This window comes from Hyperolius riggenbachi, chromosome 11 (genome assembly GCF_040937935.1).
Source record: "Hyperolius riggenbachi isolate aHypRig1 chromosome 11, aHypRig1.pri, whole genome shotgun sequence".
NCBI classification, from domain to species: domain Eukaryota; kingdom Metazoa; phylum Chordata; class Amphibia; order Anura; family Hyperoliidae; genus Hyperolius; species Hyperolius riggenbachi.
The window spans coordinates 34,417,094-34,443,904 of record NC_090656.1 but is presented as its reverse complement, the minus strand read 5'-3'; the positions used below and the strand labels follow the sequence as shown (position 1 = coordinate 34,443,904).

Sequence of the window (26,811 nt, the reverse complement as noted above, 5' to 3'; positions counted from 1 at the left end):
CTAAAGTAAATACAGTTTCAGGATGCATCAAACAGGGATTAAAATCTTGAGATGCTAGTATACTACTCCCTCTGTATAAAACACTTGTGAGGCCACATCTGGAATATGGGAAACCGTTTTTGGGCACCTCACTATGGAAAGGATGTTGACCTTCTAGGAGAGGTAAAAGAAACTGTGGTCGGGGTGTCTCAGCACCCTGTAGGAAAAACACAGGAGACAAAAGAACGGGAGCCCAGTAGTGCAATATGTTTAGTGCATCAGATGATGAAAAAAGTAAATAGAAAAACTACTCACAAAGGAAGGTTGCATGGGACAACCAACCACAGGAAGCAGGCGGAGACAATTAACCCAACTCCACTTGGGGTGGTCCTGATAAGGACCTGGATGGCGGTCGCTCTTTTACGGAAAAAAACGCGGACAGATGTCCACCTGGGTGTGGGCCACCGGTGGTCTGTCACCTCCCCTCGGACGAAAAAAGTATGGGGGTATACTATGCACAATTGGGGGAAAGAGGCGCCCTGGTTGGATAAAAACAGCTTAAAAACGACAAAGGATATGAGGTAGCTTACCTCAATGATGAAATCTCTGTAATATATACAAAAGATTTTTTATTTAGCACAGGCTGCCTGTGATTTCGTCATTGAGGTAAGCTACCTCCTATCCTTTGTCGTTTTTAAGCTGTTTTTAGACGCTTTTATCCAACCAGGGCACCTCTTTCCCCCAATTGTGCTTCTAGGAGAGGTACAAAGTCAGGCAACTAAATTAATCAGAGAGAGGAAACCTCTCAATTACCCCCCAAAAAGTTGGACAAACTGGGCTTATTTAGCTGGAAAAAAGATAGGTGACCAGATTAACATGTATAAATACATAAGAGGGCAATATAACAGCTTGGCAAATGAACTTTTTGTCCATAGACTTGTACGAAGGACAAAGGGGTCATCAGCATATGGAGGAAAAACGTTTTTGCCATCTATTTAAAAAATGGTTAAATTCGGCAGAATCTTACCACAAGCAAATTATGGAAAAATCTATATTTAAAGAGGGTTTGGATTCCTTCCTTGCATTAAAGGTCATCCATGACTATAATTTTCTGACTAACATATGGAGTCAGCGAGGAATTTCTTCCCCTCGTAATGCGAATTGGTCCAAGCCTGTAAAGTTTTTTTGCCTTTCTCTGGTTCGACCAGGGTACGCGAGGGTTCAGTTTTTTTTTCCTTCTGGTAGAACTTAATAGCCAGATGTCTTTTACTATCAGTTGGTACTGTGGGCAGGGATTTCCAATGGCTGATGTAGGCGGGGACTCCTGATGGTTTATGTCATTTGTTACTGTTTTGTCCATTGGGTGGTCTTCTTTGGAAGGATGCTAAATACAGGAGTCACTGTTACCTGGCACAGGCAAGGATTGTCTGATGTAGGATAGGTGTAATCCTTGTTGCTTGAATGCTCAAGCAGCCAGGGAATCAGTGTGCCACTTTACCCCCTGCAGAGTCCTTTACCTCGTGCATACTGCCACATCCCCTAGCCCTGTATGACTTCCGATGCGTCATGTGACAATGCATGTCAGGTGAAACACATTAGGAGCTTACAGAGGATGCAACAGAACAGCTGGCAGCTTTGAGAAGTGAAGAGAACTGGCACCCAGAGCTTGGATATGCTTCCTCCTACCAAAGCGGAGGAGATATCAGAGTCACATGAAGGGCAAGTAATGAACTCCCCCTGACCCTATCCACTTGTTCGATACTGAAATGTTAAGGTCCGTACACAAGTCGGACTGGAGGCAACGACGGGTCCGTCGTTGCCTCCCGCTGGGTGGGCATTCCAACGACAGTTCGGCGTGTGTACGCACTGTCGGCGGACTGATACGGCTGTTTCTGAGCGATCCGCCGGGCGGATCGCTCAGAAGCAGCCGTATCAGTCTGCCGACAGTGCGTACACACGCCGGACTGTCGTTGGAACGCCCACCCAGCGGGAGGCAACGACGGACCCGTCTTTGCCTCCAGTCCGACGTGTGTACGGACCTTTATGCTGCATTCAATCAACAACACTATGGTTGCGCAAGTTCCTGGTTATCTGGGACTCTACTGTCTCTGCAGTAATTAAGTACTTAAGGACCTTGATAGTTGAAATCAAGATGGCTATCTGGTTGCCGGATGAAAGCGGCTCCTGACCGGCTCACAGGAACTCTACCATCATAGAGACGGCAGAGTGTGTGGCCCAGGTTCCCGACGTGCGGCGGTTGCGGCTGGTATGTGCGGTGATTCGTCGAATTTCCACCGTTTCTGTACCAGCAGTCTCTGGTCCTTAAGGGGGCAGAGGACGCTGATACTTAAGTGGTTAAAGGTATGAAAAAATAAATGTATGCCTGTAGTTTAGCTTTCAAACTAATTGGAAGTTTTTAGAAACTTTTATAGAAAGTCGGTGCTTTGATGACATTGTTTAGGCCAGTAGCGATAGACGCATAGCGCCTCAGACAGGCCCAGCGTATTGTGCAGGCAGGCGACAGAGTGTGAACACGCATAGCTGTCTTGTTTTTAATTAACGGAGAGCCTGTGAATTCTTTCAGGTACCCACGCACAAGTCAGTCCGCTCCACAGTCTGAAGAAAAACAATTACATTGTACCGGTGATCGTGACAGACTCGGGGAAGCCGCCGCTGTCCTACAGCACAGATATAACGGTCCAAGTGTGCTCGTGCAAAAAAGGCAAAATGGACTGCAGCTCCGCGGATGCTCCTCACATCAGCCTGGCCTTAGTCCTCATGTTTACACTCTACAGCCTCTTCTGTAAGTACCAAGACTACCCCGACTACCTCTTACTCTATCCTTCCCTGCCGTTAAACATAGCTCACTTTATCCTTCCCTGCTGCTAAACATAGCTATGCCACTCACCTCTCACTCTATCCTTTTCTGCTGCTAAACATGACTATGCCTCTCACCTCTATTCTTCCTTTCCTGCACTAAACACCGCTATGCCTCTCACCTCTCGCTCTATCCTTTCCTGCCGCTAAACACGGCTATGCCTCTCACCTCTCGCTCTATCCTTTCCTGCCGCTAAACACGGCTATGCCTCTCACCTCTCGCTCTATCCTTTCCTGCCGCTAAACACGGCTATGCCTCTCACCTCTCGCTCTATCCTTTCCTGCCGCTAAACACGGCTATGCCTCTCACCTCTCACTCTATCCTTTCCTGCACTAAACACGGCTATGCCTCTCACCTCTCGCTCTATCCTTTCCTGCAGCAAAACACGGCTATGCCACTCACCTCTCGCTCTATCCTTTCCTGCCGCTAAACACGGCTATGCCTCTCACCTTTCGCTCTATCCTTTCCTGCCGCTAAACACGGCTATGCCTCTCACCTCTCGCTCTATCCTTTCCTGCCGCTAAACACGGCTATGCTTCTTACTCTATCCTTTCCTGCCGCTAAACACGGCAATGCCTCTCACCTCTCGCTCTATCCCTTCCTGCCGCTAAACACGGCTATGCCTCTCACCTCTCGCTCTATCCCTTCCTGCCGCTAAACACGGCTATGCCTCTCACCTCTCGCTCTATCCTTTCCTGCCGCTAAACACGGCTATGCCTCTCACCTCTCACTCTATCCTTTCCTGCCACTAAACACGGCTATGCCTCTCACCTCTCGCTCTATCCTTTCCTGCAGCAAAACACGGCTATGCCACTCACCTCTCGCTCTATCCTTTCCTGCCGCTAAACACGGCTATGCCTCTCACCTTTCGCTCTATCCTTTCCTGCCGCTAAACACGGCTATGCCTCTCACCTCTCGCTCTATCCTTTCCTGCCGCTAAACACGGCTATGCTTCTTACTCTATCCTTTCCTGCCGCTAAACACGGCAATGCCTCTCACCTCTCGCTCTATCCCTTCCTGCCGCTAAACACGGCTATGCCTCTCACCTCTCGCTCTATCCTTTCCTGCCGCTAAACACGGCTATGTCTCTCACCTCTCGCTCTATCCTTTCCTGCCGCTAAACACGGCTATGCCTCTCACTCTATCCTTTCCTGCCGCTAAACACGGCTATGCCTCTCACCTCTTGCTCTATCCTTTCCTGCCGCTAAACACGGCTATGCCTCTCACCTCTCGCTCTATCCTTTCCTGCCGCTAAACACGGCTATGTCTCTCACCTCTCGCTCTATCCTTTCCTGCCACTAAACACGGCTATGCCTCTCACCTCTCACTCTATCCTTTCCTGCCACTAAACACGGCTATGCCTCTCACCTCTCGCTCTATCCTTTCCTGCAGCAAAACACGGCTATGCCACTCACCTCTCGCTCTATCCTTTCCTGCCACTAAACACGGCTATGCCTCACCTCTCGCGCTATCTTTTCCTGCAGCAAAACACGGCTATGCCACTCACTCACCTCTCGCTCTATCCTTTCCTGCCACTAAACACGGCTATGCCTCACCTCTCGCTCTATCCTTTCCTGCCACTAAACACGGCTATGCCTCACCTCTCGCGCTATCCTTCCCTGCCACTAAACACGGCTATGCCTCTCACCTCTCGCTCTATCCTTTCCTGCCGCTAAACACGACTATGCCTCTCACCTCTTTATTCTTTCCTGCCACTAAACACGGCTATGCCTCTCACCCAGGGTCGGACTGGGACACCAAGGGCCCACCGAGGAAGTTTCAGCCAGGGGCCCACCCCCCTCTCCTCCTCCTCCCTCCCCCCCCCCCCCCATTTTGGGCTCACATACACATGTACTCTAGAAATTTTGCATGACTTTATGGTAGGGAATAGATTGTGAGCAATTCTGAGGACAGTCTCCAATAGGGATATGTCTAAATGCGAAACTAAATGGGTGTCACCATGCACTGGAACATCGGCGTGGTCATGATGAGTCATGGGCAGACTTAAAAAAAAAAAATACAAAACACAAAATAAGTAGCGGCGTTATTCACAGAGATTAGGTCCGACCAGATACATTGTATATTCAAGTAGTTACATGCCTCATGATAATTCATCAAGTAGTCAAATTGCAGCAGATACCCCCACAAAATGCAATCAGGTTGACGGCAGATACCCCCACACAATGCAATCAGGTTGGTGGCAGATACCCCCACAAAATGCAATCAGATTGACGGCAGATACCCCCACACAATGCAATCAGGTTAACGGCAGATACCCCCACAAAATGCAATCAGGTTGACGGCAGATACCCCCACACAATGCAATCAGGTTAACGGCAGATACCCCCACAAAATGCAATCAGGTTGATGGCAGATACACCCACAAAATGCAATCAGTTTGGCTGCAGATACCCCCACAAAATGCAATCAGTTTGGCTGCAGATACCCCCACACAATGCAATCAGGTTGGCTGCAGATACCCCCACACAATGCAATCAGGTTGGTGGCAGAGATACCCCCACACAATGCAAGTCCCCCCCAGCTTGGAAGGGGGGGCAGAGGGCACAGATCAGCGGGGAAGCCTCCCCCCCTCCCTCACCTAGGGCCCCCCCTTCCGCGCACCCCCCTCCTCGAGAAGTGCAGCCAGCAGCGAGCGGAGTATAGCTTACCAGCTTCAGATGATGCTATCTCCGCTCCGCTCCGCATGCCGCTGCTGCCCTGCTGGTCTCTGTCTCCTGTAGTGACGCTGTCCAATCACGCTCTAGCAGGAAGTACTGCGAGAACGTGATTGGACAGCGTCACACACTACAGTCAGATACCAGCAGGGCAGCGGCATGCGGACTCGGAGCGGAGATAGCATCATCTCTGTAGCTATTCTCCGCTCGCTGCTGGCTGCACTTCTGGAGGAGGGGGGTGCGCGGAAGGGGAGGGCCCTAGGTGAGGGAGGGGGGGACGCTTCCCCCCCTCCCCGCCGCTCTGTGCCCAATTCCCCCCCTTCCAAGCTGTGCCCCCCTCCAGTGGCGTAGCTAGGGTGTATGACACCCGGTGCGGATAATTTACCAACACCCCCCCCCCAAAAAAGCAAAGCGCGCAGCGACAAAAAAAATGGGTGTGGACATGACATCACATGGGTGGGGGGTAATTGTAATGTAACTGTAACAGTAAGGCAGTGGGCTAATATAGGTAGCCAGAATAGTTTCCCTCAGCATAGGTTAGATATGACAAATATGACAACATGACAAATTCAGCAATCTTGAGGCCCCCAACAAGACAAATTCAGCAATCATGAGGCCCCCAACAAGACATTCAGTAACCATGAGGCCCCCAACAAGACAAATTCAGTAACCATGAGGCCCCCAACAAGACAAATTCAGCAGTCATGAGGCACATAAATAAACAGCATTTCACATAAATAGGCAGAATGCCCACTTAATATGGTAGACACCTCTCACCTGGCTTCTGAATTCTCCTCTACTGGCTGCTGTGCCAGGCAATACTGTTTTTGGCTGGATTGGGGATGATGTGTGGGCTGAAAGGCCTGGCGGTGATGCTGTGGCCGGCCTGGCGGTGATGCTGGGCTGTACTTGGCTGGTTGAAGTAAATGTTGGCCTGACTGTTGGTGGTGATGCTGTGGCCTTTTTGACAGTGATTCTGGGCTGGTTGGCTGGTGGTGATGCTGGGCTGGCCTGGATAGTTTAGGTAGTGACAGGTGCACCCTAGTTTAGGTAGCACCAGGAGCCTCCCAGCTTAGGTAGTGACAGGACCCCCAAGTTTAGGTAGCGACAGGAGCCCCCCAGTTTAGTTAGTGACAGATACCCCCCAGTTTAGGTAGTGACAGGAGCCCCCAGTGTTTGTAGTGACAGGTGCCCCCCAGTTAAGGTAGTAACAGGTGCCCCCCAGGGTATGTAGTGACAGGAGCCCCCAGTGTTTGTAGTGACAGGTGCCCCCCAGGGTATGTAGTGACAGGTGCCCCCAGTTTAGGTAGTGACAGTGCCCCCCAGTTCAGGTAGTGACAGGTGCCCCCAGTTCAGGTATTGACAGGCGCCCCCCCAGTTCAGTTAGTGACAGGTACCCCCAGTTTAGGTATGACAGGAGCCCCCCAGTGTATGCAGTGACAGGGACCCCCCCCCCCCCCCCCCCAGTGTATATAGTGACAGGAGCCCCTAGTTTAGGTAGTGACAGGGCCCCCCAGTATAGATAGACAGGTCTATAGGTGTCCCCAGTTTAAATAGCCAGATCTATAGGTGTCCTCAGTGGCAGCGGAGGGAGAAGAGAAGCGGTGGGGAAGGGAGGATGTTTCCCCCTCCCCCTTCCCTCACCTTGGGGCTCCCCCTCTCTCGCTCCCCCCTTTAGAATTAAGTGATGCGGCAGGCAGCGCCGCTGTGCCTGCCGCTTCTTTTCTCTCTCCGCTGCCACCCCAGGGCGGGCGGGCCAGCCACGTCCGGGTAGCTAGGGGGGGGCAGCAGCTAGCCAGGGGAGTGTGCATGCCCCATTTTGCCCTATGTAGGGACGCCCATGGCATGGTAGGCAGATAGGTAGCCGGGTAGGCAGTTATGTAGCCGGGTGGGAGGGTAGGCAGATAGGTAGCTGGGTGGGCAGTTAGGTAGCCGGGTGGGAGGGTAGGCAGTTAGGTAGCCAGGTGGGCAGATAGGTAGCTGGGTGGGCAGTTAGGTAGCCGGGTGGGCAGTTAGGTAGCCAGGTGGGAGGGTAGGCAGATAGGTAGCTGGGTGGGTAGATAGGTAGCCGGGTGGGCAGATAGGTAGCCGGGTGGGAGGGTAGGCAGATAGGTAGCTGGGTGGGTAGATAGGTAGCCGGGTGGGTAGATAGGTAGCCGGGTGGGCAGATAGGTAGCCGGGTGGGAGGGTAGGCAGATAGGTAGCTGGGTGGGTAGATAGGTAGCCGGGTGGGCAGTTAGGTAGCCAGGTGGGAGGGTAGGCAGTTAGGTAGCCGGGTGGGCAGATAGGTAGCTGGGTGGGTAGATAGGTATCCAGGTGGGCAGATAGGTAGCCGGGTGGGCAGATAGGTAGCCGGGTGGGAGGGTAGGCAGTTAGGTAGCCGGGTGGGCAATTAGGTAGCCGGGTGGGAGGGTAGGCAGATAGGTAGCTGGGTGGGTAGATAGGTAGCCGGGTGGGAGGGTAGGCAGTTAGGTAGCCGGGTGGGCAGTTAGGTAGCCGGGTGGGAGGGTAGGCAGAAGGGTAGCCGGGTGGGAGGGTAGGCAGTTAGGTAGCCGGGTGGGCAGTTAGGTAGCCGGGTGGGAGGGTAGGCAGATAGGTAGCTGGGTGGGTAGATAGGTAGCCGGGTGGGCAGCCAGTTAGGTAGCCGGGTGGGTAGATAGGTAGCCGGGTGGGAGGGTAGGCAGTTAGGTAGCCGGGTGGGCAGTTAGGTAGCCGGGTGGGAGGGTAGGCAGATAGGTAGCTGGGTGGGTAGATAGGTAGCCGGGTGGGCAGATAGGTAGCCGGGTGGGAGGGTAGGCAGATAGGTAGCTGGGTGGGTAGATAGGTAGCCGGGTGGGTAGATAGGTAGCCGGGTGGGCAGATAGGTAGCCGGGTGGGAGGGTAGGCAGATAGGTAGCTGGGTGGGTAGATAGGTAGCCGGGTGGGCAGTTAGGTAGCCAGGTGGGAGGGTGGGCAGTTAGGTAGCCGAGTGGGTAGCCAGTGGGGGCCCCGACTCCTATGCTCCCCCTCACCTGGGTGTCCCCCCTCCTTACAAGCCGCGGGGAGGGCAGCCCGACTGGTTTTTTTTTGTTTTTTTTCCCTTAAAAAAAACTATTTTCCCCGGGGGCCCCCTCCTATCCTCCCCCTCCCTCACCTCGGACTCTCGGAGGGCCCCCTCCTGTTACGAGCGGCGCCGGCGGGTACAGCAAACTTCCGGGGAGGTAAAGCAGAAGATAGAGGTCCAGCTGCCTCCCAGTCGCTGTCTCCTCTATGCCGCTCGCACTAAACCAGGAAGCAGTGCGAGCGGCATAGAGGAGACAGCGTAGCCCGGGAGGCAGCTGGACCTCTATCTTCTGCTATACCTCGCAGGAACTTTGCTGTAACCGCCGCCGCCGCTCGTAACAGGAGGGGGGCCCTCCGAGGTGAGGGAGGGGGAGGATAGGAGGGGGCCCCCCCGGGGAAAATAGTTTTTTTTAAGGGACATAAAAAAAAAAAAAAAAACAGTCGGGCTGCCCTCCCCTGCTCTCCCATGCAGCGCACGCCTTCTAGGGGCCCCCAGGAGGAGGGGCAGTCGGGGCCCACCGATGGGACCGTCGGTGGTTCGGCGGCTCTGTCCGAGCCTGCTCTCACCTCTCGCTCTATCCTTTCCTGCCGCTAAACACGGCTATGCCTCTCACCTCTCGCTCTATCCTTTCCTGCCGCTAAACACGGCTATGCCTCTCACCTCTCGCTCTATCCTTTCCTGCCACTAAACACGGCTATGCCTCTCACCTCTCACTCTATCCTTTCCTGCCACTAAACACGGCTATGCCACTCACCTCTCGCTCTATCCTTTCCTGCCGCTAAACACTGCTATGCCTCTCACCTCTCGCTCTATCCCTTCCTGCCGCTAAACACGGCTATGCCTCTCACCTCTCGCTCTATCCCTTCCTGCCGCTAAACACGGCTATGCCTCTCACCTCTCGCTCTATCCTTTCCTGCCACTAAACACGGCTATGCCTCTCACCTCTCACTCTATCCTTTCCTGCCACTAAACACGGCTATGCCTCTCACCTCTCGCTCTATCCTTTCCTGCAGCAAAACACGGCTATGCCTCTCACCTCTCACTCTATCCTTTCCTGCCACTAAACACGGCTATGCCTCACCTCTCGCGCTATCCTTCCCTGCCACTAAACACGGCTATGCCTTTCACCTCTCGCGCTATCCTTTCCTGCCGCTAAACACGACCATGCCTCTCACCTCTTTATCCTTTCCTGCCGCTAAACACGGCTGTGCCTCTCACCTCTCGCTCTATCCTTTCCTGCCGCTAAACACGACTATGCCTCTCACCTCTTTATCCTTTCCTGCCGCTAAACACGGCTATGCCTCTCACCTCTCGCTCTATCCTTTCCTGCCGCTAAACACGGCTATGTCTCTCACCTCTCGCTCTATCCTTTCCTGCCGCTAAACACGGCTATGCCTCTCACTCTATCCTTTCCTGCCGCTAAACACGGCTATGCCTCTCACCTCTTGCTCTATCCTTTCCTGCCGCTAAACACGGCTATGCCTCTCACCTTTCGCTCTATCCTTTCCTGCCGCTAAACACGGCTATGCCTCTCACTCTATCCTTTCCTGCCGCTAAACACGGCTATGCCTCTCACCTCTTGCTCTATCCTTTCCTGCCGCTAAACACGGCTATGCCTCTCACCTTTCGCTCTATCCTTTCCTGCCGCTAAACACGGCTATGCTTCTTACTCTATCCTTTCCTGCCGCTAAACACGGCAATGCCTCTCACCTCTCGCTCTATCCCTTCCTGCCGCTAAACACGGCTATGCCTCTCACCTCTCGCTCTATCCTTTCCTGCCGCTAAACACGGCTATGTCTCTCACCTCTCGCTCTATCCTTTCCTGCCGCTAAACACGGCTATGCCTCTCACTCTATCCTTTCCTGCCGCTAAACACGGCTATGCCTCTCACCTCTTGCTCTATCCTTTCCTGCCGCTAAACACGGCTATGCCTCTCACCTCTCGCTCTATCCTTTCCTGCCGCTAAACACGGCTATGTCTCTCACCTCTCGCTCTATCCTTTCCTGCCACTAAACACGGCTATGCCTCTCACCTCTCGCTCTATCCTTTCCTGCAGCAAAACACGGCTATGCCACTCACCTCTCGCTCTATCCTTTCCTGCCACTAAACACGGCTATGCCTCACCTCTCGCTCTATCCTTTCCTGCCACTAAACACGGCTATGCCTCACCTCTCGCGCTATCCTTCCCTGCCACTAAACACGGCTATGCCTCTCACCTCTCGCTCTATCCTTTCCTGCCGCTAAACACGACTATGCCTCTCACCTCTTTATTCTTTCCTGCCACTAAACACGGCTATGCCTCTCACCTCTCGCTCTATCCTTTCCTGCCGCTATACACGGCTATGCCTCTCACCTCTCACTCTATCCTTTCCTGCACTAAACACGACTATGCCTCTCACATCTCGCTCTATCCTTTCCTGCACTAAACATGGCTATGCCTCTCACCTCTCGCTCTATCCTTTCCTGCCGCTAAACACGGCTATGCCTCTCACCTCTCGCTCTATCCTTTCCTGCCGCTAAACACGGCTATGCCTCTCACCTCTCGCTCTATCCTTTCCTGCCACTAAACACGGCTATGCCTCTCACCTCTCACTCTATCCTTTCCTGCCACTAAACACGGCTATGCCTCTCACCTCTCGCTCTATCCTTTCCTGCAGCAAAACACGGCTATGCCTCTCACCTCTCACTCTATCCTTTCCTGCCACTAAACACGGCTATGCCTCACCTCTCGCGCTATCCTTCCCTGCCACTAAACACGGCTATGCCTTTCACCTCTCGCGCTATCCTTTCCTGCCGCTAAACACGACCATGCCTCTCACCTCTTTATCCTTTCCTGCCGCTAAACACGGCTGTGCCTCTCACCTCTCGCTCTATCCTTTCCTGCCGCTAAACACGACTATGCCTCTCACCTCTTTATCCTTTCCTGCCGCTAAACACGGCTATGCCTCTCACCTCTCGCTCTATCCTTTCCTGCCGCTAAACACGGCTATGCCTCTCACCTCTTTATCCTTTCCTGCCGCTAAACACTGCTATGCCTCTCACCTCTCACTCTATCCTTTCCTGCACTAAACACGACTATGCCTCTCACTCTATCCTTTCCTGCACTAAACACGGCTATGCCTCTCACCTCTCGCTCTATCCTTTCCTGCACTAAACACGGCTATGCCTCTCACCTCTCGCTCTATCCCTTCCTGCCGCTAAACACGGCTATGCCTCTCACCTCTCGCTCCATCCTTTCCTGCAGCTAAACACGGCTATGCCTCTCACCTCTCGCTATATCCTTTCCTGCCGCTAAACACGGCTATGCTTCTTACTCTATCCTTTCCTGCCGCTAAACACGGCTATGCCTCTCACCTCTCGCTCTATCCCTTCCTGCCGCTAAACACGGCTATGCCTCTCACCTCTCGCTCTATCCTTTCCTGCAGCTAAACACGGCTATGCCTCTCACCTCTCGCTCTATCCTTTCCTGCCGCTAAACACGGCTATGCTTCTTACTCTATCCTTTCCTGCCGCTAAACACGGCTATGCCTCTCACCTCTCGCTCTATCCCTTCCTGCCGCTAAACACGGCTATGCCTCTCACCTCTCGCTCTATCCTTTCCTGCAGCTAAACACGGCTATGCCTCTCACCTCTCGCTCTATCCTTTCCTGCCGCTAAACACGGCTATGCCTCTCACCTCTCGCTCTATCCTTTCCTGCAGCTAAACACGGCTATGCCTCTCACCTCTCGCTCTATCCTTTCCTGCCGCTAAACACGGCTATGCCTCTCACCTCTCGCTCTATCCTTTCCTGCCGCTAAACACGGCTATGCCTCTCACCTCTCGCTCTATCCCTTCCTGCCGCTAAACACTGCTATGCCTCTCACCTCTCGCTCTATCCTTTCCTGCCGCTAAACACGGCTATGCCTCTCACCTCTCGCTCTATCCTTTCCTGCCGCTAAACACGGCTATGCCTCTCACCTCTCGCTCTATCCTTTCCTGCCGCTAAACACGGCTATGCCTCTCTCCTCTCACTCTATCCCTTCCTGCAGCTAAACACGGCTATGCCTCTCTCCTCTCACCCTATCCTTTCCTGCCGCTAAACACGGCTGTACCTCTTACCTCTCTATCCTTTCCTGCCGCTAAACATGCCTCTAACTAGCTGGGGTGGGAGCAGGGCCGGCCCGCTCATGAGGCGGGGTGAAACTTTTGCCTCAGGCGGCAAAGTTCTAGGGGCGGCATCCGCCCGTGCGGGGGTGCCGGCCGCCTGGCAGGACGGGGGTATTAGGCCTAGCGGTGGGGAGAGGGGTCGGACCCCCCCCTCCCTCGCCTGGGTCTCATAATCTGCGCTCCCCTCCAGCTTTAAATGTAGCGTAAGCAGCCGACAGACAGTAAGAGGCACGGGCGGGGGATCACTCACCTTCCTCGTTCCAACGTGCGCTCCACTGACGTCACTTCCTGCAACGCCGCCCACTGTATTGTACAGGAAGTTACGTCAGTGGAGCGCAACGAGGAACGCGGAAGGTGTGTGATCCCCCGCCCGTGCCTGTTACTGTCTATCGGCTGCTTACGCTACATTTAAAGCTGGAGGGGAGCGCAGATCGGGGGACCCAGTCGAGGGAAAGGGGAGTCCGACCCTCCTCCCCACCGCTAGGCCCAATACCCCCCCGTCCTGCCAGCTACCCCTCCAGCTCAGCGGCCCCCTACGGGGGGGCGGATGGCGATGGCAATTTTTTCAAAACTTGCCTCAGGCGGCAAAAAGTCTAGGGCCGGCCCTGGGTGGGAGGTATCATGCAGCAGCCATTATCTCAGAGAGTGTAGGTGGGCATTATGACAAGGCAACTGAATGATCTAGCTGCAGACACTTTTATACCATTAGCATAAACTTTGGATTGTTCAGAATTATTAGCATCTCAGTGACCATCCCTATTGGATTATATCATCCATCATGTTCAAGGGAGCCTGAAGTGAAAGGGACATGGAGACAAACTCCGCGCAGCTAGAGAGTCAGGTGAGTGGGACACAAGTGCTTTATATACAAGTCAGAGGAATGGGCGAGGCAGACAACTGCATGTGATTGTGCTGGTAGATTGCTAAACCAGACAGAGGAGAATGTCACATAGAGGACAAATAAACGCTTTACTGAACTGCTCATCTTCTCTTTACAATAACAATGGACTTCAGCTGATTGAGAACACACTCTACAGTGTGTTACTACTGAAAATGAGGCCAACTCCACTCCAGTCATATTGTAATATAGGTTGGTGGAAAGTCAGGTATTATGCAGCATTCTTCTGTACATCCACAGGTGTGTGTGTGTGTGTGTGTGTGGGGGGGGGGGGGGGGGGCAGCTTCCAGGAGTGGATGAAAAGGGGTAAATGCTTGTGGTTTTAATGTCAAGATGTGGAATATAGATCATTTCCATGTAAATCTCTGTTTACCAGTGTTGCTCTCCACGGCCTCGTGATCACAAGCGGATTTTCCTGATCACGAGGTCGGATTCCGAATTCGTGATTGCCTCTCGATCACAGATTCCGTTCTCAATGCACCTGTGACCGTGGTCCAAATCCGACTTGTGATCACAGATTTAGCCATGATCACGGGCTGTGATTGTTACCCGAAACCGCGCCAACTTTATTGGTTAATAGCAAAGCCCGCTTACATGCTATAAACACCAAATTTGCAGGATATATGCAGTTAAGAAGAACAGTGGGAACAAGGCTATTTTTTTTTCTCAAAAAGACCTTATAGTTTTTGAGAAAATTGTTATTAAAGTTTCAAAGGAAAATAGTATACAGGTATTCCCAGACTTACGAACGGCCCGCCGATACGAACAGCATGGATTCCATGGGAACAAGTCCCAAAAAAATGTTTCAAATTGGACTTGTAGTTTTTGAGACAATCGATTTTAAAAAATTCAAAGAAAAAAAATTCTTTTAAACTTGTATAAGCAGGTACAGAGGGCAGATGTGACACAGAGGGGGACACTGGAGGCACAGAGGAGGTACAGGGGACAGAGATGGCACAATGTTCCGACTTAAGAACAGATTCAGGTTAAGAATGAAGCTACAGTCCCTATCTCGTTCATTAACCGGGGACTTCCTGCACATTTAAATGCGGTATATGACAATTAATGTATTTACCGCATTTACATGTTTACTTTTTTCCTGTAAAACTTCCTTTGAAATTTTAAAATTGATTTTCTCAAAAACTATAAGGTCTTTTTGGAAAAATGTTTTTTTTTTCCTCTTTTTCCCACTGTTCTTATTATATCTTGCAAATTTGATGTTACTAGCATGTAAGGGGCTTTGTTATTAACTGCTGAAGTCGGCGAGTTTTTAATCACGAATACTTTTTTCAATTGAAACTTTTTTTTTCAAAAACAAAGTTCTTTTTGTTTTTTTGTTTCTTTACATTGTAGCCACTGATTATCTTTATAATCCATTGCTATTAACGTTAAAGTCAAATCCGTGATCGCGGATTCCTCATGTAATCACGACTAAAATCCGAGTCGAATTCAGAGCTCCGGTTCACATACCAATCACGGTGTATAAGGATTTCGAATCTGCCGTCGCCGGATTTATTCAAATTCGTGATTGGGGGTATCACTGCTGTTTACTTATTATCCAGATTCTGCTTGCCTGAAAGAACATCAATGGAAAAGTATTTGTTAGTGCATTGCCGACGGGGGGGGGGGGGGGGGGGGGTTGAGGAGGGTGAGTGAGAATTCCATGGGGCTTTTTTTTTTTTTTTTTAAACACTGTTTATAGAGTTAAATTCTGAGGAGAAAGGAACTGGACTGGAAGATAACACTTCACTGAGCTGCAGTGCTGGTTACAAGAGTTACACAGCACTAGTAGGAGTTGGGGAGGGGCAGCGTTTGGCTCTATGCTGGGGAGGCGAGCACTGTAAAAACATCGCAGGAGATATGGGTGCAGCCGGTGCCACCGTAGGCTGTAATAGGAATTAAGGCTGTAGTGGCGTTCATTGAGAAATTTGGGAGCCATCAAAAGACAGAGGTCAAATTACTATAAAACACTGTAATTTGGCCACCAGCAATAGTTGGAAGCCGAATTACATGTTTCCCCCACTATCCATGGCAGCCTGGAATGGGATAGTAATTAGCACCGCCGGGATTTGTGCAGGAGCAGGGTTAGCAGTTTATCGGATTTACCCTGTGCCCAAATCTCCCAGCGGCTGAATAATAGATATGATGTTCAGGTCCTCTGACCCCTCCCATTTCTGCTGAGAGTTTAACTCTTTGTGGAGAGTACTGCAGCTGTGCAAGTACTGATCTGTCTGACCCTGGTTAGTCGGTAAAACAAGCCATTCATCTTTGCCACAGTCTCTTTATAAAATCTGGGACCTTAAAGTGAACCTAAAGTCTGCCCCAAAAAAATGAGATGAACTCACCTGGGGCTTCCCTCAGCCCCCTGCAGCCGATCGGTGCCCTCGCAGCTCCGCTCCGATGGTCCAGGACCCGCCGGCAAACACTTCCGGGTTGGCAGTCACCGGCCGACAGGCATGGGAACGCGAGTGATTCTTCGCATTCCCAGCCTGTATATCCTGGCCTCCTGGCCGCAATAGCAGCATATGTATATTGCCCCCTATGCTGCTATTAGGGGACGATATACAGGCTGGGAACGCAAAGAATCACTCGCGTTCCCATGCCTGTCGGCCAGTGATGGCCAAACCGGAAGTGTTCGCCGGCAGGTCCTAGACCATCGGAGCGGAGCTGCAAGGGCACCGATCGGCTGCAGGGGGCTGAGGGAAGCCCCAGGTGAGTTCATCTCATTTTTTTGGGCAGACTTTAGGTTCACTTTAAGTACACTTCAGTACACTGACATTGCAGTGAGTTTCTGGCAGTGAGAGACTGCTATACACTGATTAGGACACACCCAGCCCCACCTTAATCCTGCCTATTGCACGTATTCATCTGCACAACTTGAAGAGAGGCTTGAACTGGAACGTGAGGTCACTGGGTGGGAAGCAAATCTGCAATCCATGGCACTGCCTTTCCTTTCACACTGTCATCTCGGAGTACCACTTTAAGCACTTATGGGGACTTAGTATAAAAGACCTGATTAAACCACTGAGTTAACAAGTTAGTAAATGAGAAACACTGAAGCACATTACTTTGTTTGCGTATCTGGAATGATTCCAAGTGTCGGGCTCCCATCTGAGGGCCTCCTCATTCGGCTCATTCTAGGAGCCTCGATGACAGCGTCTATTTAGGAGGCCTTTCAGGCCCTTTAAACGCTGATCTGTATTCCTTTGATGTCAGAAGCACGGCGTAAATTTCTGAAGTTCTGACATCAAAAGAAAGCGCAGACAACTGGTGAGAGAGCGCGAGTAAGTGGCTCTTATGCAGATTCATTAATATAAATTGAATTTTTAGTTTATAGCTGTATCGGAAAAGAGCCACCAACATCAGCCAAGTAGCTACCATCAAAGTTATTCCGCCTCAGCCTCGGCCAAGATACGCCTATCTTCCCACGCAGCCGGCATCAAACGGCAGCTGCCATCACTCCCAGGGCTAGTGGAACAACACACTATGTAAATAAGGTTCTGCCTCAGATTGCAACACCTGTAAGACAGGCACATGCACTATTCTAAAGGGAGCGCTGTGTAAACAGAGCCGGAGAATTGGGTGCAGCCGGCGCCGTAATAGGAATTACGGCTGTATCGGTGCTCAGTGAGTAATTTGGGCACCGTCAGAAGACGGAGCACGAATTATGATAAAAAACTGTAATTTGGCCACCAGCAATAGCTGGAAGCAGAATTACATCTTTCCCCTCCATCCACGGCGACCTGGAGCGGGAATAGTCAGACCCGGATTTACCTCACAGGAGCCTATAGGCACAGGTGTCCGGGCACCCGAGACTTCGCCCACTTTGAACCTACAAATCTCCACCAAACTGCATTGCAAGTGTGCTGGCTGGTCCAGCTGTCACATCTCCCTTACTTCCCTTGCCTGTCGTACGTAGCTACAGGTGCGCCTTAACTACATAACGATGCGGCGGCAGCCCCAGGACCGCCTAACGCCAATTGGCGTCAAATCCTGAGGCTGCAGTTTGCAGGAGATCGCGCACAGGCTGCACGTGCATCTCCTGTTCGGGGGGCGGACCTCCGCCCTGTCTTTAGTCTCCGAGCGGCAGATACTGTCAGACGGAAAAACCACCGTCTTTTCGTTTAGTACAGCGATGTCCCCGCTGTGTGACCCGGCTGTCCCCCTGGGGCACTTGAGAGTGATTGGCTATCATAGGCAGAAGGATTGGCCGGCTGGGGGGGGAGGGTGGGGATTCCAAAAAAGAAAAGAAATAGTAAAAAAAATATTGAAAAAATAACAAATATTTATTAAAAAAAATAAAATAAACACGGGGGGTTGGGGGGGGGGGGGGGTGATCAGACCCCACCAACAGGGAGCTCTGTTGGTGGGGAGAAAAGGGGGGGGGGGATCACTTGTGTGCTGTGTTGTGTGGCCCTGCAGCTTTGCCCTAAAGCTGTTGTGGTGGGTGAGATTGCTCAACCTCTATTACCCAAGGCAAGGTGCTGGAAACCAGTGCGGCAGATCAGGATACAGGAGGAACAGAATCCGCACACCCGCAGGTAGAGTCCAAGGGTTTTTATTCAATGCAATTCACAAAGGCAGTAAAATGGCTGACATGTTTCGGATCATATCCTTACTCATAGCCAATGAGGCTATGAGTAAGGATATGATCCGAAACATGTCAGCCATTTTACTGTCTTTGTGAATTGCATTGAATAAAAACCCTTGGACTCTACCTGCGGGTGTGCGGATTCTGTTCCTCCTTTGCCCTAAAGCTGCAGTGGCCAATTTTGATAAAAATAGCCTGGTCTTTAGTGGGGTTTACCACTGTGGTCCTCAAGTGGTTAATTCTAAGGGTACCTCTGGCTACCTAATGCCAAGTAGCCAGTGGTGCCATTGACTGAAGGGAGATCTCATCAGTGGAATGCCAAGAGCAGGGTGAGTAATCTCTCATTTATATTCTGCTCAGAACTCTGCATAAGGAAGGAGGGAGGCACTAAGGAGGGAGGTGAGCTGCCTTTCCACCATCAGGCGCCTGTAGGCACATGCCTGCAGTGCCTTATGGTAAATCCAGGAATCTGGGAATAGTAATTAACGCCACCAGTACTTTTGCAAAAGCAGGGTGAGACATTTTTCAGCTTTACCCTGTGCCCAAATCTCTCAGCAGCTTAATTATATGTATGCTTCTAAAGTATCTCCCAAGTTACATATAGGGTTGCCATAGCAGCAACTGTTGCAAGGGGGTGGCTGGTGTACAGACACCTCTGCATAATCATCACCTAATGGTTGGTTAGTAATTTTTTCCACACTAATAACTGGCCTGGAAAACTGAAACCTGTGCACCCTATGGTGGTGTCCTCACTGCAGACAGTCCTCTATCTCAGAGGGTAAATATAGCCTCCCCCTGCCTCTCTGGGAACCTCCTTCCTCTGAGTGATCAGACTGGAACCTACTACACACTAGGGATGATCAATGAGATGCAAAAATTTAAGAGTTCATGCAGGATTATGCAAATTTGTATGTAAATTTATGCAGCTTGGGAATTGACCAATCACGGTAAACAGAGGTTGATTGTTCCATTTTCAAGCTGCACACATTTTCATACAAATATACAAATATTTCAGAATTCATGGAGGATTGTGTAAATCATTGATCATCTCTGCTATTCACTCCAAATAAACTCCCCACTACAGAGGATTTAGCCAGCGCTCGTTATTAGCCTAATCTACGTAAGCTTTATCTCACTAAATACAATTTTAATATAGTATATATATATATATATATATATATATATATATTTTTTTTTTTTTTTTTTTTAAACGGTTAAAACTACTTCATTTTCAGTTTAGTGGGTAAGAAAGCTTTTATTTTTACAGCCTCTCCAATGACCCTTGTTTGTAACACTCACCACCTCTGCACCAGAAGGGAAGGAGGTTTCCATCTATTTTAAGCAATCCCATTGGTCAGTGTAAAAACCAATAAGTATCCTTAGTAGTTAATTTAACCCATTCGCGTTCCGTCGTTTTCACTTGAGAGAGAGAAGCTGTCGCTTTTTCAGCGGGGGAGAGGAATCAGTGATCGGGCACCATAGCCCGATGCATTGATTCCGTGGCTACCGAATCCACAGCCGGGAGTGCGCGTGCACGCGCGCGATCGGGCGCGGTAGCGCGCATGGTTCCTGGACGTAGTTTCTACGTCCAGGAATCAAAATAGGTTAAAAATGCTTTTGCTAGGGTTCCCCTAATAGTTCAGCAGCAGTGAGCGTGGGTGTCAATGAAGCAGCATAAAAAATATGTTCTTGACCATATTGCGAAAATACAATGTATTTCTCAAAATCGAAAATAGAATTTTTGATGCGAAAATTATGAGAAAATTCACAAGCATCACTGCAAGTAACTCCCTTTTCCCGTTTCACTGATGCTTTTTTTTTTGTACATTCTGTTCCAAGCAAATCACATACCCCATTATTACTGAGGAGTCAGTTCCCCCACACATCCTACTACTGACAGGGACAGGATCTGCCACATCAGGCAATACACATTCCCTATTTCTATAGAGGAGTCCGTTACCCAGGCAGGGCTGGATCGAGCAGAGGCAAGAGAGGCTCCAGCCTCTAGGCGCAGTGTAGGAGGGGAGCGCACAACTCACTCATCTATCATTCTCCTATTGTGTTTGAAGCAGAGAGAAATAAGGAAAGGGGATGCATGGCAGTGACTGAAAGCCAGATGACTAGAGATTAAGGTGTTAGGGGCCCTGTGGCACCTCTTAATCTACTAGCAATCAGTGGGTGATGGCTGGGGTGGGAGGGATAGGGGGCACACTTAGTTGTCTCAGCCTTGGGTGCTGCAGGACCTTGTCCCGGCTCTGTACCCAGAGGCATAACAATAGCCTCTACAAGGGATACAGCAGCACAAGAAGGGTGAACAGCGAGCACCTACAATGGCAGGGTGGGGGCCCAGCTCCAGCTACCCCCCCCCCCCCCACCTCAGGCTTCCCCTTCAGTGCTCCTCCCTCCAGCAATGGTGGCAGCAGACAGGGAATGCAGACTCACCACTTCCATTCGACGGAGGTCCACTCTTCTCTCCAGTGCCTCATTCTACTTCTTAATTAGCTCAGGAAGTAGAGAGGCACTGCAGGGAGGAAGGGAGGCCCCATTCAAAGTTTTGCAGGGGGCCCAGTGACTTCCCCCACACATCTCACAACTGACATGCCAGCCAGCCCTGGTGCATTGCATCTTCCTGATCTGACACATCAGGCAGGCATTACACATTCCCTATTTCTATAGAGGAGTCTGTTAACCCACACATCTCGCTACTGACAGGCCAGCCAGCCCTGGTGCATTGCATATTCCTGATCTGACACATCAGGCAATACACATTCCCTATTTCTATAGAGGAGTCCGTTACCTCACATATCTCACCACTGACAGCCCGGCCAGCCCTGTTAGAGTCTCTCTCCGGATCTGGGCTGCCCCTTACCATGTAGTAATGACAGACTTGTCTGAGATCTATACAAACCTTCAGTGACTCGTAATGCACTTAATGTAATGTAAGGAAAATGAATAGCTGACATGAGAAAATACTTGTCATGGTTAGTAAAGTGTCAGTACATAATAGTGTCTGTGACAACAAGGAAAGTGTACATGCATGGCTGCAGAGGCGTGCTTACAATGTAGATGTAAAATGAATACTGAAAAGCATTTTTATTCCATTATCAGGAGGAAATTATTCTGGCGATAGTGATAGAAATGGCAGCCTAATAGCATCACACTTCATGGTAGCAAGCTCTGCTAATCAATGGATTTAGCTATAGAAGCCACAGCCGGCAATAACAGGTATTCACATACAGCCGTGCAATCTCTTTAACCAGCTGAGGACCACAGGCTTAGTTACACCCCCCCTAGTGACCAGGCTATTTTATTACAATTCAGGCCACTGCAGCATTAACCGCTTGCCGCAGGGCCATACAACTAAGCACACAAATGAATTTTTCACCCTTTTGTTGCCACTAACAGAGCTTTCTGTTAGTGGCTTTTGATTGCTGCTGACATTTTTTTTTAATTATAATTTTTTTTTTTAAATAGAGATCATCTTCAGAGCCAATAGAGGGGACAGCTTAGTGACAGAGCTGGTCCTGTACAGCGCTGCAGGAGATCGCAGCGCTGCACAACATAAACAGCAGTTTCGCCATCAAGCAGTCGGTAACGATCGCTGCCAGTAGACTACACTCCGTTACGCTAGCGGGGATGCACACATGGGATGCCCTGCAAAACACTCTCCCAGGACTTGACGCCAATCGGAGTTAGGCGGTGCTGGGGGAACCACCTTGCGGCCGCCTTTCGGTGTTAGGTGGTCGTAAGTCGGTTAAGGGACATCTAAAGCAAGAGGGATATGAAGACTGCCATATGTATTTCCTTTGACACAATACCAGTTGCCTGGCACCTTTACCATGCACCAGTAATATCTGAATCACAAGTATGCAGCTAACATTGGATCTGCATGGTTCTTTAGGGTCTATAGCTAAAAGTATTAGAGGCAGAAGATTAGGAGGATAGCCAGGAAATCTGCATTAATAGAAAAATAAATAAATATGGCAGCCTCCATATCCTCCTCTCTTCAGTTGTCCTTCAAGGTGCATGCACACTCGCTACTTGTGTCGCTCATCAGAATCGAACTCAACGGGAACAGGCACTGTATAGACATGCTGCTCTGGAATATCAGAGCAATGTAGACTGTTACTATAGAGGAGACAGTTCCACCACACATCCCACCAGCGATAGTCATGTCATCCCTGATGGCACTGATGACTCATCATCATTTCTGCGTACGTTAAAAAAGGGCGCCGGGAAAAAAGGGCGCAGAGTTTTAAACGATAAGCATGAATAACGTTTAAAAAAAATTGTGCTATATTTCGTTTAAAAATAATGTTTTATAAAGTTTTAAATCATTAAATAATGTGTATGAAATTGGCAATTGTAAAAACGTTAATCTTCCCTGTTTAAAAAGTGAAATGTATAATAACGTTTTATAAAAGATTAAAAAGAATTTTACTAAAACTATACCTAACCCTACTCTCACACAGAACCCTCCCTGTACCTTCCCCTAACCCCTAGACCCCCCTGGTGGTGCCTAAACCTAACATCCCCCAGGTGGTGCCTAACCCTAAGACCCCCCTGGTGGTGGCTAAACCTAAGACCCCCCCCCCCCTGGTGGTGCCTAAACCTAAGACCCCCCTGGTGGTGCCTAAACCTAAGACTCCCCTGATGGTGCCTAAACCTAAGACTCCCCTGATGGTGCCTAAACCTAAGACTCCCCTGGTGGTGCCTAAACCTAAGACTCCCCTGGTGGTGCCTAAACCTAAGACTCCCCTGGTGGTGCCTAAACCTAAGACTCCCCTGGTGGTGCCTAAGCCTAAGACCCCCCTGTGATAAGCATTAACCTCCTTAGCGGTAACCCCGTGTGTGACACGGGGTAAGCCGCCGGAGGGTGCCGCTCAGGCCCTGCTGGGCCGATTTTCATAATTTTTTTTATGCTGGACGCAGCTAGCACTTTGCTAGCTGCGCCAGTACCCCGATCGCCGCCGCCGCGCGCCCGATCGCCGCTATCCGGTGCGGCGCACGGCACCCTCCCCCCAGACCCCTGCGCTGCCTGGCCAATCAGTGCCAGGCAGCGACAAGGGGTGGATCGGGTCTCCCAATGACGTCCTGACGTCGGTGACGTCATCCCGCCCCGTCGCCATGGCGACGGGGGAAGCCCTCCAGGAAATCCCGTTCTTTGAACGGGATTTCCTGATCGCCTATCGCCGGAGGCGATCGGCGGGGCTGGGGGGATGCCGCTGAGCAGCGGCTATCATGTAGCGAGCCCTGGGCTCGCTACATGATTTAAAAAAAAAAAAAATCAAAAAAAACTGCTGCGCTGCCCCCTGGCAGTATTTTTCATACCGTCAAGGGGGTTAATAACATTTTTAAAAAATATTGTGCTGTTTTTCGTTTAAAAATAATGTTTAAAAAATATAAATCATTAAATAATGTGTAATCATGAGAAGCAGTTATAAAACATTAAAAGTCTCAGAGCGCCACTTGTAAAACATTATTTTTCTCCAGCGCCCTTTTTTCCCTGTTGGGCGCCCATTAAACGATATTTATTATGGAAGTGAATGGCGGCGCCCTTTTTGTCCACCTGCCTCATGCGCCCAAATTTCCTGCCTCCATCATTTTTACCCTGCTAGACCTGGCCTAGTCGCCCATCATGTCTACCATGTTAGCCCTACCTCGGTCATCCATCATGCTAGCACTACACAAAACTCATCCATCATCTCTACCATGTTAGCCCTACCCCGGTCACCCATCATGCTAGCACTACACAAACTCATCCATCATCTCTACCATGTTAGCCCTACCCCGGTCACCCATCAGGTCAACCCTGCTAGACCTATCACTTCTACCCTACTAGATCAGCCCTGCTCAACCATCATTTCTACCCTGCTAGACCTACCCCAGTCACCTATCATGTTTACCATGCTAGACCTACCCTAGTCACTCATGTCTACTCTGCTAGACCAACCCAGATTGCCTATCATGTTATCACTACTAGATCAACCCTGGTCAGCCATCTTTTCTACCCTGCTAAACCTCCCCTGATTACACACCATTTCTACCCTGCTGGACCTGCCTCAGTCACTTGTCATTTCTTCCATTATATATCTGCCCTGGTCAGGAATTATTTCTATTCCAATAAATTCCACTTCTGCGCTCCAACCAATCCAAGTGCACGACTTGATTTCAACAGTACCCCACCGATCAGCCAAATGCAGCGTTCTCCAACCGTCCTCTAAGCCTTCCAACAGTGCCTGTTTTCTGGAAATCCACAGAGGTCGTTGATCAGCTCTGCTGAGACACTAATTACCCCACCTGTGCATGTTTGTGGTTTTCTGCAAAACATGTACTGTTGGTGGGCCTTGAGGACAGGGTTGGGGAACTCTGCCCAAATGGACTCAAACTCACCCTTTGGGTGAGGACCTCACACACAAGCCTCTGCGATCTTAGCAGGCATCCCACAACCCTATTGCAAGTTCCTCAGTGCCCTCAAATCCTGATTTCTCCTGTGCTTGTTACCTCATAAGAAAGAACCCCTTATAGCATAATACAGTTGAAAGCTTCAAAGCTTTATTAAATGATTCAACTTACATGGAGTATTTGTGATGGGTTCTCGCTGTGCGTCTCCCAGGCTAGGCGCCATTATTGAATTTATTTCAACCCTGCTAAATCTACATTGCTCAGATGCCAGTGCTACACCTGCTCCAGTCACCCATCATTTCTGTTATTGCAAAATTGAAAAATCTTGGGTAAACAACACCTCAACCACAATGTAGTGAACATTACAGTGCTCCTCCATTGCCTCAACTGCCTCAATGACCTCTGGATTAAAGTTCCCTTTCCAGGCCCCTTGTAATGGTGATGTCCTTCCATCTTGTCTTCTCTATAAGAAAAGTAGACATAATGAGCCACCATAACAAATGCCATTACCCCCCACACACACACGACCAATGATCAGAATTGGAATCGGACATGTCTTTTTGGTAGATGATCTCTGTTGCTTCAACCCTTGATTATTTCTCCATCTAGTCGCGATCTTATCCCTTTTGTTATGTAATGTCACAGGGTGGCCAGTCAAAGGGGGGGATGGACCAAGCCCCTGGGAAACCCTGCCAAAGGATCACAAAAAAATATCCTAAAGGCTCATACACACAGCAGACCATAGTCTTTGGAAAATGAAAGATCACCGACCAATTTTACCCCCTTCCATGTAGTAGGAGAGCCATACTCTACACAGTTTATTCTATGGAGCTGAACTCCTCATCAGACAGAAATCTTTGCAAGATGCTGCACACAAAGATGCTGTAAACATGCAACAGATCAGTATCTGCAAAAGATCACTTCCTGCAAAAGATCTGTTCCTGCAAAATGCATTCATAGTCTATGAGATCTGCAGATCCTCATACACACCTTGTTTACCAGACATTCATCTGCAGATCAGATCCACCAAGACGGATTTTCAGATCTGCAGATGAATGTCAGTTAAGGCAGGCATACACTGGTCGATGTGCCATCAGATCGACCAGCTGACAGATCCCTATCTGATCGAATCTGATCAGAGAGGGATCGTATGGCTGCCTTTACTGCAAACAGATTGTGAATCGATTTCAGCCTGAAACCGATCACAATCTGTTCAGCTGCTCCTGCCGCCTGTCCTCCCCCCGCGCATACATTACCTGACGCTGGCTCCCGGGCATCTTCTCCACGCTGCACCGCTGTGTTCTTGCTCCATCTCGGCGCTTCCTGTGTCACTCCGTGACCAGGAAGTTCAAATAGAGCGCCCTCTATTTGAACTTCCTGGGTCACTGCAGTGACCCAGGAAGCGCCGGTAAGAGCGGGTGCAGCGCTGAGAAGATGCGGAGAAGACGCCCGGGAGCCCACATCAGGTAATGTATTTTTCATCTGATCGGCCGCCGCTAGCGACGCGCACTTTACCCGCGGGCGATCGAGGGTAATTTCCCGCACGGCGCGATCGACGGTCCGATCCGATTTCGGGAGGAAATCGGATCGGCGGCGGCGTTTACCGCAAACGATTGGCAGCAGATTCGATCCCAGGATCGAATCTGCTGTCGAAACGGCCGGGAATCGGGCCAGTGTATGGCCACCTTTATACAAGGTATGTATGAGGATCTGCAGATCTCATAGACTATGAATGCATTTTGCAGGAACGGATCTTTTGCAGGAACAGATCTTTTGTGTCTGTACAGCATCTGTGTGTGCAGCATCTTGCAAAGATTTTATCTGATGGGGAGTTCAGCTCCATAGAATAGACTGTGTAGGAATGGCTCTCATACTACATGGAAGGGGGTAAAATTGGTCTGTGATCTTTCATTTTCCAAAGACTATGGTCTGATGTGTGTATGTGGCCTAAGGCTCCACTCCACATTTGGGTGGAGAGGTGTGTGTGTGCGTGTGTGCGTGTGTGCGTGTGTGCGTGCGTGCGTGCGTGCGTGCGTGTGTGCGTGTGTGCGTGTGTGTGTGTGTGTGTGTGTGTGTCTTATCATCCCTAGTGAGGATAGAGAGAACGTTCCTGACAAAGCTGCTCATTTAGGAAAAACTTGTGCCACTCTTCTGCCCTGCCTAGCCAGCTTTTGCCCAGCAATGACCCTACTGGT

At 50.3% G+C, this 26,811-nt stretch overlaps 1 protein-coding gene across 6 annotated transcripts in view; it reads left to right on the top strand.

Annotated features, from left to right (window-relative positions):
* The window catches only part of CDH13 (cadherin 13), a 1,882,652-nt gene that overhangs the window by 1,842,831 nt on the left and 13,010 nt on the right, over window positions 1–26,811 (top strand). For all 6 annotated transcript variants that reach the window (XM_068261396.1, XM_068261398.1, XM_068261397.1 and 3 more), the window contains one exon: window positions 2,564–2,782. In XM_068261396.1, coding sequence (XP_068117497.1) covers window positions 2,564–2,782 — 219 coding nt within the window. The remainder of the gene's footprint in view (window positions 1–2,563; window positions 2,783–26,811) is intronic.